The sequence below is a fragment of the Lissotriton vulgaris genome, unplaced genomic scaffold (genome assembly GCF_964263255.1).
Source record: "Lissotriton vulgaris unplaced genomic scaffold, aLisVul1.2 SCAFFOLD_260, whole genome shotgun sequence".
Classification (NCBI taxonomy): Eukaryota; Metazoa; Chordata; class Amphibia; order Caudata; family Salamandridae; genus Lissotriton; species Lissotriton vulgaris.
In genome coordinates, this window is record NW_028246903.1 from 957,718 (window position 1) to 969,973 (window position 12,256).

Consider the following 12,256-nt stretch of genomic DNA (forward strand, 5'->3'; position numbering starts at 1 on the left):
TGGGTTAGAAGGCGGAATGTTATCCTCTTATTGACGGGGAGCCAGTGGAGATTTTTCAGGTGACCGGAAATGTGGTCTTTACGCGGGATGTCTAGTATGAGTCTGGCTGATGCGTTCTGGATGCGTTGGAGTTTTTTCTGAAGTTTTGCGGAGGTACCGGCGTATAGGGTGTTTCCGTAGTCCAGGCGGCTTGTAACCAGTGCGTGGGTGACTGTTTTCCTAGTTTCGGTGGGGATCCAGCGAAATGTTTTTTTGAGCATGCGAAGAATATTGAAGCAAGAGGAAGAAACGGCGTTGACTTGTCTGGTCATCGAGAGTGAGGAGTCCAGGATGACGCCCAGGTTCCGTGCGCGATCCGTCGGGATGGGTGCTTTTCCAAGGGCCTCTGGCCACCAAGAGTCGTCCCAGGCGGAGGGGGAGGTACCTAAGATAGGGACTTCTGTTTTGTCTGAATTCAGTTTCAGACGGCTGTGCTTCATCCATTCGGCTACTTCTTTCATTCCTGCATGTAGGTTGGTTTTGGCGGTGTTAGGGTCTTTGGTGAGTGAGAGGATCAGTTGAGTGTCATCAGCGTAGGAGATGATGTTGAGGTTGTGTTGGCGTGCGATGGCCGCGAGGGGGCTCATGTATACGTTGAAGAGTGTGGGGCTGAGTGAAGATCCTTGTGGCACGCCGCAAATGACTTCAGTGGCCTCTGACTTGAATGGTGGGAGGCGGACTCTCTGAGTTCTACCGGCAAGGAACGAGGTGATCCATTCCAGTGCTTTTCCTTGGATTCCGATGTTTCTGAGGCGTTGTAACAGGGTACTTTGACAGACTGTGTCGAAGGCAGCGGAGAGGTCGATTAGGATGAGGGCGACTGTGTCTCCATTGTCCAGTAAAGTTCGAATGGCGTCTGTTGCTGCGATGAGTGCGGTCTCAGTGCTGTGTTTGGCTCGGAAGCCGGACTGTGAGGAGTCGAGGGATTTGTTGGTTTCGAGGAAGGCGGCGAGCTGGATGTTGACAGCTTTCTCGATGACTTTGGCCGGGAATGGAAGGAGCGAGATGGGGCGGTAGTTTTTGAGTTCGGTGGGGTCAGCTGTGGGTTTTTTCAGAAGGGCGCTGAGTTCGGCGTGTTTCCAGATTTCCGGGAAGGTGGCGGAGTTGAGGGAGCAGTTGATGACGTCTCGGAGGTGTGGTGCTATGATGGAGTCTGCTTTGTTGTAGATGTGGTAAGGGCATGGGTCTGTGGGGGATCCTGAGTGGATGGAGTTTATCAGGCGGATGGTGTCCTCAGTGGAGATTGGGTTCCAGTTATTAAGGATGTTCAAGGGGGGTGAAGGTATGGTAGAAGGTTGGGTGGCTTGGTCTCCGGGTTGGTTGTCGAAGCTGTTGTGGATGTCTGCGATTTTGTCGTGGAAGAACGAAGCTAAGGAGTCGCAAAGGGTTTGAGAGGGAGTGATGTCGTTGGAGTTGGCGTTAGGGTTGGTAAACTCTTTGATGATGTTGAATAATTCCTTGCTGTTGTGGGCGTTGTTGTCTAGTCGGTCTTTGAATGCGGCTTTCTTGGCAGTCCGGATCAGTTGGTGGTGTATGCGGGTGGTGTTTTTGAAGGCGACCCTGGTGCTGGTGTTTGGGTCTTTTTTCCAGGCCTTCTCGAGGGAGCGACAGAGTTTCTTGGATTTCTTAAGATCATCGTTGAACCAGGGGGCGTTTTTGCTGCCTAGTTTGATTTGACGTTTTTTCAACGGTGCTAGGTTGTCGGCGCTGTTGGTTAGCCATTGAGTGAGGTTAATGGCTGCTTGGTTTGGGTTCGAAGAGTGGGCAGGGGGGTTTTGAAGAAGCGATGAGGAGATTTGGTCGATGGTGATTTTGTTCCAGTTTCTTCGCAGAGTAGGTTGAGGATGGTTGTGGGTTGTGGTCTTTTTGTAGACAAAGTGAACGCAGCTGTGGTCCGTCCAATGGAGAACTGTGGTGTGACTGAAGGAGATATGTTTGCTGGAGGTGAAGATAGGGTCGAGTGTGTGACCTGCGTAGTGAGTGGGGGTATTAACAAGTTGTTTGAGTCCGAGGTTGGCGAGATTGTCCAGGTGGGTGGTGGTGTTACTGTTGTTGCTGTTTTCCAGGTGAAAGTTGAGGTCTCCCAATAGAATGTAGTCTTCGGAGGGGAGGGCGTGTGGGGTGATAAAGTCAGTGATGTCTTCACTGAATTGTGCACGGTGTCCTGGTGGCCTGTAGAGGAGGGTGCCTCTGAGTGTGGTCTTGGGGTCGGTGTGGATCTGGAAGTGAAGGTGTTCGGCGCTAGGGAGGTTGACGTCTGAGCTGGTTGAGATGCGAATGGAATTCTTATGGACGATAGCGATGCCTCCTCCTGTTTGGATGGTGCGGTCCTTACGGATGATCTTGTAGCCTTCCAGGATGGCAATGGTGATGTCTGGGGCTCAGGAGGCGTTCATCCATGTTTCTGTTAGGAAGGCGACGTCCGGAGAGATGGTGTCTAGTAGATTCCAAAGGTCGATGGCGTGTCTGTGGACCGAGCGGGTATTGAGCAGGATGCATTTTAGGTGGTTGGTGTCAGAGCTCTGTTTGGTGTTCGTGGATGAGGAGTTGGTCTTGGTGCCGTCATACTTGCAGGAGTTGCATGTGAAGGGTCCATGGGTGTGTCCAGGCGCGGCTTGGGCGCAGTTGGGGAGTCGACCGGGGTTGAGGGCTAAGAGGGTGGAGGCGTCATATGTAATGCGGGTGGGCTGGGTGGGATGGGAGCCAGGGGTTCTGGCGCTGGGCGCGGTCCAGGCGCGGACGGGCGCCTCAAGAAGCCTCAAAGCATTTCTCACGAATGTCCTGGACTTGTTCATCTGGGGGCAAGGCACATAAGTGAAGCTACTGCAGAAAAGTCAGATGTGAGAACCTCAATGATATCAGGAGATTTGCTGTCATCTGGAGGTGGTCTGCGACTGCCTGGCAGGTCCCACCTGCAACCGCCTATCATAGAGGTAGAAGACTGGTACCTTAAACGATGGGTAGCAACCACCACCATCCCTTTTGTGAAGATCTGAGGGGCACTGGTGAGGCCGAAAGCGAGCATGAAAGTACTCATGGCCCATGTTCAACCACAGCTAGCACCTGTGGCCTGTTCAGGAATATGAAATGAGGCATTATGCAGGTCCAACACCACTATCCAGGCAGGACCCACCTGTCCGATTATGCACATAGTGACTTCAACAATAGATACATATTGGAAACAGTCACAGTAAAAAATACACCTTCTGCTCCACATAAATTCAAACGAGCCAGTTTAGAGTCAAGATGTACAAGTCAACGACGTTTCGATTCTAACTAAAATTGGGGGATCATCAATAGGACACACGAGTGTTGCCTGAGAGGAAGCCTGCACAAGATGGAAAAAGGGAGGCGGTGCGGGAGAGGGGAGAAAAATGGAAGCAGGAGCGGGAAAAAAGGGCCAAAAGTAAAAACAAATTCGAAAAAAAGGAGAGAAGAAAAAAGGGAAAAATTAGAAAGGTTTAATTGGTACTGAATAGGGCCGATGGAACAAGGCACCAGTGTGAAGTGCATATACATTCAAGATGTGAGTGAGGCATCAGAAAACTGGGTGCCAATTTGTCCCTCGAGATAAGGACCAGCAGAGTGTTATTTAAATTGCACACATAGAAAGTAAAGACGCAGTGAGCGACAAGTGAATCAAATACTGAGTAAGTATGAATATTGAGGCCGAAGCTCCACAGGCATGAGCCTGATACCGCTCAGAATAAAGTGGCAACCTAAGGAAGACCGAAAACGGTTACAAGTGTGACGTGACTAAAATGTGGCCTACGTCGCCAACAGGGTGAGGGTGCAAATAGACACTGCAAATTATGAAAATCGCGGGAGAAGGAATAACCAGCCGCCTACAATCAAGGATCCCTGTATCGGAGCCCTGATGCGGAAAAAGCCAATGATGGGTCTGAAGGCAACATAAGGAAAAGGGAATTCAAGCGGATAAATGATGCTACGGACGTTACCGGTGAGAAAGCAGAACTGCCTTACCATGAAAACGCACAGTAGCATGATGTGGAGGAGCCCTTCGCAAACTTGGAAGCGCAGAGGAGGTGCAATTACTCTACGTACACGATATTGAACCAACCCGGCGTCCAGCGAATGCGCATCGGAGCACAAGGAAGAGCTAATAGGTGTATCAGGAAAGCCAATGAAGGTTGGGGATGGGCACCATGATGGACAACCACAATGAAGGAAACTAATAAGGAAGGGTAGTGTGTAGTGCATAGCCACAAATTTACAGATGAAAGGAAAGTAGCACAAAGATTACAGCGTGAAGAAAAATAAGGGGACCTATGAGGAATAAATCACTTGAAGTGAGGCATAAGATCATTGTTAAAAATGAAAGTATACATTAAACAAAGATCAGGGAAAATAAACAATGGGCAACCAATAGGATCGATACATGGATTTCAAATGCATAAGGATACGTAGCGTACAGTGAAATTATCTTCATTACCATAACTTACTCTATCAATTAGATAATGCAGGATCTGCTGATATTCACAACAAAAATAAAAAATACAAATTAAAAAAGAGACAGAATGAAGTACTCATATGAGGCAAGTTATAGGATGTAAACCCCCACTTCACATATCCAAAAATATAATGCAGTTTATGACCTTTAAGGGGAAATCACATTCTAAAAAATCTGATAAATTAACCATATGGAATAAATGTGAATTAGTTTATACTGTCTCGGGAACATCAAGTAAGGTAGCAGTATCATCCAAAAAGGAAGCAGTGTTGGTGAGAGTCTGATCTCTGCTGGTGCCAAAAAAAACCTGGAAGAAATAAAGAGAAGGCCGTAGACGTGGGATTCCCAGATTAAATCAAGTTAGTCCAATCCTCAGTTCTGTTGAGTCCAGTGTGTAGGCTATTAGTCCGTAATATCCATCTCAGTTTCTCATTGTTGAGGATAGTACTGATGTCTGTACTGCATGGTGGTGGTTTGATCACATTGTTGACTTACCATTTTAAGTCGTCCTCTGTGTGGCCTTGATCTGTGAAATGCTCCACCAGTGGTGCATTCGGTGTCTTACATCTGAGTCGGCTTCGATGTTGACAGATCTGGATTCTGATCTTTTCAGTTGTTTGGCCTATATACATTAGGTTACAGGGACACAAGATAGCATACATAACATTGGTGGTGTTATAATTCGAGAATTGGCTCAACGTTATGTGGATGTTTCTGGAAGTAAACTCTTTGGTTTTGATTGTCAGATGGCAAACACTGCAACCTCCACATTTAAAATGCCCCACCAGAGATGGTAAGTCCCACATATCCGTAAGGGTTTGAGCTTTTTTTTTGGTGGGAAGGGCCGCTTTAACCAAGTGGTCTCTAATGTTTTTGTGGAAGGCAAATAGAGGGCGTTCTAATATCATGTGGCCAGCATTGAGAATTGGCCAGTGTTTTAAAATGTATTTCTTGACCTGGTTAGCGACAGGAGAGAAGGTAGTCACGCATACTAAGAGGTCATTTTCTGTTTTAGACTTGGGTGTCGAGTGCTTCACGTGGACAATACCAAGCTCTTTTCAATGACCTTCTGACAAGTTTGTGAGGATAAACCCCTGATCTTGAGTTTGTAGGACAAATTGTTGGCTTCATGAAAGTCGTCCGGTTTGAAAGAAGAATTCCTTCTTATGCGTAGGAATTGTGAGAATTGTTAGGAGTCTCTTAATGCACGTGTGTGGTGGCTGTTGTAAGAGAGTAAGGTGTTTCTCTCAGTGGGTTTCTGAAATAATGTAGTGTATGATTTTCTTTCGTGGGGTTTGATAATTAGGTCCAGAAAAGCTATCTTGAATTTACAGTTCGTTATGGTAAACCATTACAGTGGGCATTTAACCAGTCATGGAGCATGATCAATATAGTTTCAAAGCCCTGCCAAATCATGAAAATATAGTTGATATATCTCTTCCACAGTATGATTTTCGACAAGAATTGGTTGGCTTTAGAAAAGATTTTATTGGTTTCAAGCCAGTCCATATACAATATCGCTAAATTGGAAGAAAAAACTGACCCCCTGGACGTTCCTTTGTTTTGTTGGAAAAAAGTCCCATGAAATGTAACAAAACTGTGAGTTACACAAATCTTGAGCAGCTGAAGAATACATGGTGTAGGGACCAAGTGTGGGTGAGTCCTAGAGTCAAGAATATCTTGAATTACATTGATTCCTTCCTCTTAAGGGATATTGGTATACAGAGATTCGATATCCAAGGTGCACAATATGCAATTGTAAGGATCAAATGCTACATCTTCAAATAGGTTGATCATGTTCATCATATCCTTAATATAGCATTGTGTGTTAGGAACAAAGCCTTTGATAAAGCTGTCCACATGATGTCCATGTGGTTCCAAAATAAAGCCACACCCGGACACTATAGGACGTCCTGGCGGGGCATCTGTGTTTTTGTGTATTTTGGGAAGCGTTTAAATCACGGGTGTCCTTGGGGATTTTGGATTGAGATAAAGGAATTGGTTTTGGCTGAGGAAACCCTCTGACTTGCCTGCCTCTGTGATATTGAGAATGAGTTCTTGAATCTCACTGGTGGGGTCGATCCTAGTCTCTTGTTATGGTCTGTATTGGGCAGTTGCCTTAAGGTCTCTTTCCTATGTGTCAGTGTCATGGAGGACAATACCTCTGCCCTTATCTGCTGGCTTAATAATCAAAATGTCAACCAGTTTCAATCCCATGAGGGCATCCTTCTCCTGCAGAGGTAGGTTGTATGGAATAAACTTGTGTTTCTGTTCCAGTCCCAATATCTCCTTTGGATAAGTTTATCAAAGGTATGGACTTCAGCAGGAATGCTGCTGTGAGGGGGTGAGAATGTAGAAGGGGGACGGAATGGAGTATAGGCGGTATTGGTTGTTGTACGTTTATCTTGGTAAAAAGACATGTAGCGGACTCTTTCTAAAAAACCACAATAGATCAGCTTGAAGTTCCAAAAGTTAGGATTAACGGTGGGAACAAAGGAGAGGCCTTTACTTAACCCCTTTCCTGCTCATGACGAGCTCAGCTCGTCAAGAGGCACAGTGGAGCTGTGCTTATGACGAGCTGACCTTGTCATGAACAAGTATAGATCTTACTTTCCAGCACAGGAGGGGAAAACCACTAACAGCCAAGGTGTTAATAAAGATATTTCCTGTTTAGATAGTTGATAATGGCAGAGGTTCAAGATGGGTATTGTCTTATGGTCTGACATGTCTAGGGTGCAGGAAGCAGGCAAACTATTTGTGGTTACCATTGGTAATATTTTTGTCTTGTCTGCCGGTCTCCCCATACACAGAAGGGACACGCCAAAGGACATGTCCATTAGGGATGTCAAGACGCCCATGTAGAAGCCTGTGTATCATCCAGGAGTTGCGCGGAAGCAACACACGTTTCATTAGCCTGTATGAGACAATCTGTGGTATATAGGCCTGATCGAATAACAAACTTGGTTATCCTGACTTGTTTGGGCCAAAGAAGCTCATAAATCTTTTGAACTGCCTTGAGACTTCACCAAATGGGACCTGCATGGAGTCCAACAATGCTTTGTCATGTAAAAGTTTACTTTATGCTTCAAATGGCTTTTGAATTTATCTGGGTTCAGTCATTGCAGGCCTTGGAGTTGTGTGCCAAACCCAAACCAGGGGCAGACCTTGTGGGTATCTGTCACAGACATCTGTTTGTGACAGTGCTTACAAGGTTTGAACCCTGTAGTTTTAAGAGTGTGCTATGTTCCCTTGCACACTGGAAAAGTGTAATAGAATTACCAGAGAAAACATCTGTACAAGGAATGAAGAAAAAGAGCAGATCTCCTGATCCGCATCTGAAGGTATGGAAAGAAAGGAACTGAAGTCAACGTGCATGGGTGACATTTATATGCAGCTGCTTTTGTTACTTCTGTAGTGAAACTAAGCCTGCACAGATTCGGAAAGCTTCACGTACTGGCTCACAGGAGCACTGCTTTGAGTTTTCGGATCCAGTGTGGCGCCTTGGGGTATACTAAGTATCCATCAGAAAGTGTTCTGTGGGGATATACTATGATATGTTCTACACCTAACCTTTCCAACTTGGGCCTTTTCTCCCTCCTCCTAGCAGAATGAGATTAACAGAAAGGCTTTCAATGAGCTGACACCAAATTTTTGATTTGTTGCTTTTGAATAAGTCCAACACTGTTGCAATCATTTCCTACCACATTTCGCTGCCATTCAAAAATGTGAAGTAAAGTGGAGCTGTATAGGGTTAGCAGGACTGTAAACGTGTCCTTGTTGCTAGTTTTAGTTGCATTTGATTTCTTTTCTCACTCCTCACTTCTTAATGTTATTTTCATTTTATAGCCCTGATGCAGACTTTAAGACTATGACAAGCAAGTGGCCAGCAGTTTGGGTCAAAATCACCTCGACTTGGGTATGCCTTCTGCTGTATGTTTGGACCCTGGCAGCGCCAGCCATTCTGACCAATCGCGAGTTCAGTTAAACATTCCTCGTTCATCAGATCACATTCCCTTTCTTCAATTGATAAGTGAAATCTTCACACATTACTTAAGTCGGTTAAAAATGGAGAAAGTTGTGTGGATTACTCTGAGCATTGTGCAACGTGCAGATTGTAACGTTCTATGAGTGCTAGACCAAATAATGCTTAATGTTGTAAAGCCATGTTAAGTTGTGTTGCACTTTGTAAGACTATATGATCTCTCTATATATATATCTATATATATCTATCTATATACAGTTTTGTTTTTCATCCACCATAGTAGCACTGTGATTTGCTTAGAAAGAAAATTGCCATGGGTTCATTAACTTATGTTTTAAATGTTGCTCAATGTAAACAGATACATTATATTTAATTTTACCTTTATTTTACCATTATTGAAGAAAAGTGAGTATGGTAGCTTACAAGTTTGGATTCTCTTTTAGAGTCACAGATTTTGCCAAAATGTGCTGCACAATCATTGTAACACTTAATATATGTCCCTGTGTCTAGAATTAGACTCGCTTGATATTTGGAAAATTGTGCCAAACATGTACATTGTTTTGGCCCACTTTTATTAGGATTGGCCTAACATTGCAACTGTCTGCAAGACCAATTATTACCAATACTCTAAAAATGACATACAGAGGCTTTGGCTCCATTCAGGGCAGTATTACTCTTCCACCTCCATGCTATCAGTTGATTAGCGTATCATTGCACCTTCCAATAAACTTTTGCACTAGAGTATATACAGAATACAATCCTTCTGACTACATTTTCTCCCAGCTTTGTTAAAACCAAGAGGGTAGGCTTTACTGCGATAAACCGCATTGGTATGTAATACATGTAAACAGCATTTGTGAAAGCCTGTGTTTATATACATTGGCACAAAGCCAGGCATTTTGACCTTGGCCAATGCACATGCTTTTATTTTTGGAAGCAGCAAACGTTATTTCAAAGCAGGGGCTTCTCCCTTTCTATAGCGATTGTCTTTTTCAATTAAACATTTCTCTTAGTAGCACGCATTATATAAATGACTTTCTGCATTACACATTTTGTTTTAAACCTAAACAACATATAAGCACGTATGCAAGCAGGTTTACTTGTGACATAGAGAAAATAGTATTTCTTGATAATACACTGTTCTATTAAACTGTCTGCATGTATTTAAAGGAGGCAGTTTGATGCCCCAATAAATATACTTATTTCAACTACAATAAATTAATATATTATATATATGTATATATATTTCGTTCTTGCACTTGTCATTTCACAAACAGGAGTGATTTGTGGATACGCAATTCATGGAAACAGCATTCTCATGAATTCCAAATTTCATCCAAAATGGAAGTCTTGAAAATAATTTCTTCATTCTGATTAACAAGTTGCTAAGCATGACAATCACTTTGACTAATCAATACAAGCTATGTAGTTTAATTAAGCCACATTAGTGAGCACTACACCCACGAAAAGTAATAAAAGTAGATATACCCTCACAAATAGCTCTCCCTTGATCATTTTTGCTGTTTTTTTACTAAAGCCAACCAATAGTATACTCCAGTGTTCAACTTACTCCTTTTCATATACATTTATCTGCTTGAATAATAAATATTTTTCTTGTGATAAAACATGCAATGAAAAAATATGTATATGGTGGCTGAAGAGTGCATTACTGTGTAATTATGCCATCTCTGTATTTTTGTTTGGATTATTAGGTCACCAGAAACCCTTGGTGGCATTACATTGCTGTCTTTTTCAGAAAATATATGTTTGAAAAATAATTACCATTTGTGAAATAAGATTAATTGACTAGGTGCACGAAACTTCTCCTAGAAATCTTACATTGACATTGCATACTATTGATTAAAAGAGGTTAACTTACAGGGACCATTTTTAAGTTAGCTTACATTCTTGAGAACCAACAGTCCCCATTGATTTAGAGATCTGCTGAATATTACCCATCGCAGATTCCAAATTTGTGTGAATTTAACAGCTTGAAGATAGTGGACTTAAACCAACTGGCTTTTGTCTGATTCATGCAGAACTGTGGTTACCTAGATTTTGTTTCGGTCCTTACTGAACAAAGGTGGATAAGCCTTATTCAAAACAAAGTAAGTGCTGGAGTCCATTTTAGCTGCCTTGGAGCTGCAAAAAACCTTAATTTGTTTGTGACAAAATTTTAATTTACTTTACAAACTTGCATTTGCAGTCAACATCTTGGACAAATCCTACAGCTTTGTGAATGTTTTCTTTGCAAAAAAGCTGTTATTACTTTATATAGTGCTATGAAAAGAATATGTTTAAATGTTTTGAAACGAAACTTTAGATATTTAAACCGTCAGGAAACTTTTAATTTGCTCAATGAACCTCAAATGCACATATCCATAAACAGCTGATTAGGATTGAAGAGTTTTTCCTTGTTTTGTGGTCTCGAATTCTCTTGTGAAATGTAAAATGAAAAACATAATTTCTGTAGCTTATTACATCTAATTTCCACCAAGTTTTATTACTTGTACATATTTTTTGTCTCACTAGAACAGCACACAATATATTTTCAAATTGTGCAAATTTTTCATCGAGCCCCCAGCCATTCCAGTCACGAATGTAAACTCTATTTCACAGTGGTGCACACCACCCTGCTGGTTGAAGTCTGCTCCCCAAGACAAGAAACCTTAACAGTTGCTAAATAAATGCTACAATTAGGACTTTCACCTTGCCATTGAGAATGCAGCCATTTTTCTTTTATCACTACCTAATTTTTTTGCTGCTTGAAGATTTTGAGCTGTAGGCCTGTTTTCGTAAGTTGCACAGCTGCCTTGACTAGGCAAGCATATAAATGTTGTTTAAAGTCTACTGTTCTTATTTACCAATGAAGTAATTTCCATATGATGTATCCCCAATGAAGATGTTGCGACATTGTGTTTGTGTCGTGTGCATCAAGCACTTATCTGGTTTACACTGTAAAGATTTCATAAAGAGATTTTAGCATAATTGTGCCTCGTGTTTTTCATTTTGCGAACACCTGTAAGGGGGGGGTCACAAGTATTGGAATAATTTGCAGAAACACGGTTGAAGTCTCTGTAAAATGATGACAAAAGCGCTCTTCGATCGTCCCTATGCAAACACGTGACTGTCTTTTGGTTCTATATGGAAGTTTTGACGCACTGGGTATATTGCTTACGCACTGCACAACACCCTGTGATTTGATGTGTCTTAAATGGTCTCTCTCATGCAAATTTGTGACCTATAAAGGACTGGAGAGTGATCAACACCAGCATTACATACGCGGATACCGAAGTAATAGTAGGTATTGTTTTGCTCAGGTTGTCTAGACGGGGGAAAATCCATAAATGGGTGTGATGAAGCTCACATTGAGCCTCAACACTGCTTTGTGTGCTATAGGCCATAAAAGGTCTGTTCAAAGAGCACGCACTCACCAGAATGTAAGATATTTTTGTGAGACAGCCTGACCCATTCGATATTGGGCTGGTAAAGAAGATAACAAGGCAGTAAATATGGAACAGGCTGGTGTGGCGATGAGAGAGCTGATTGAGTGGCCTTTTGAGGTGGGTGGGGTGAGAGAAGAAGTGTGTGATATTCACTAGTGCTAGGCAAGGGCAGTAACAAGGAAGAAGAATGTGGTTTGGTTCCTTTCCTCACTGCAGCGATAAGACTTCTTCTGCTTGATTGACAGGTCGGTTCACCCAATTGGGCATTGGCATGATTGCCTTACGATGCAGTTAACCGAAAAACATTAGAGAATGGGT

General features: G+C 42.9%; 1 protein-coding gene across 1 annotated transcript in view; it reads left to right on the top strand.

Annotated features, from left to right (window-relative positions):
• The window catches only part of LOC147665696 (serine incorporator 3-like), a 122,222-nt gene extending 110,742 nt beyond the window's left edge, over positions 1-11,480 (top strand). The window contains exon 10 of the mRNA XM_086949584.1: positions 8,357-11,480. Within this exon, the coding sequence (XP_086805710.1) occupies positions 8,357-8,495 (139 nt within the window). The 3' untranslated portion in view covers positions 8,496-11,480. The remainder of the gene's footprint in view (positions 1-8,356) is intronic.
• Positions 11,481-12,256: the final 776 nt, after the last annotated feature.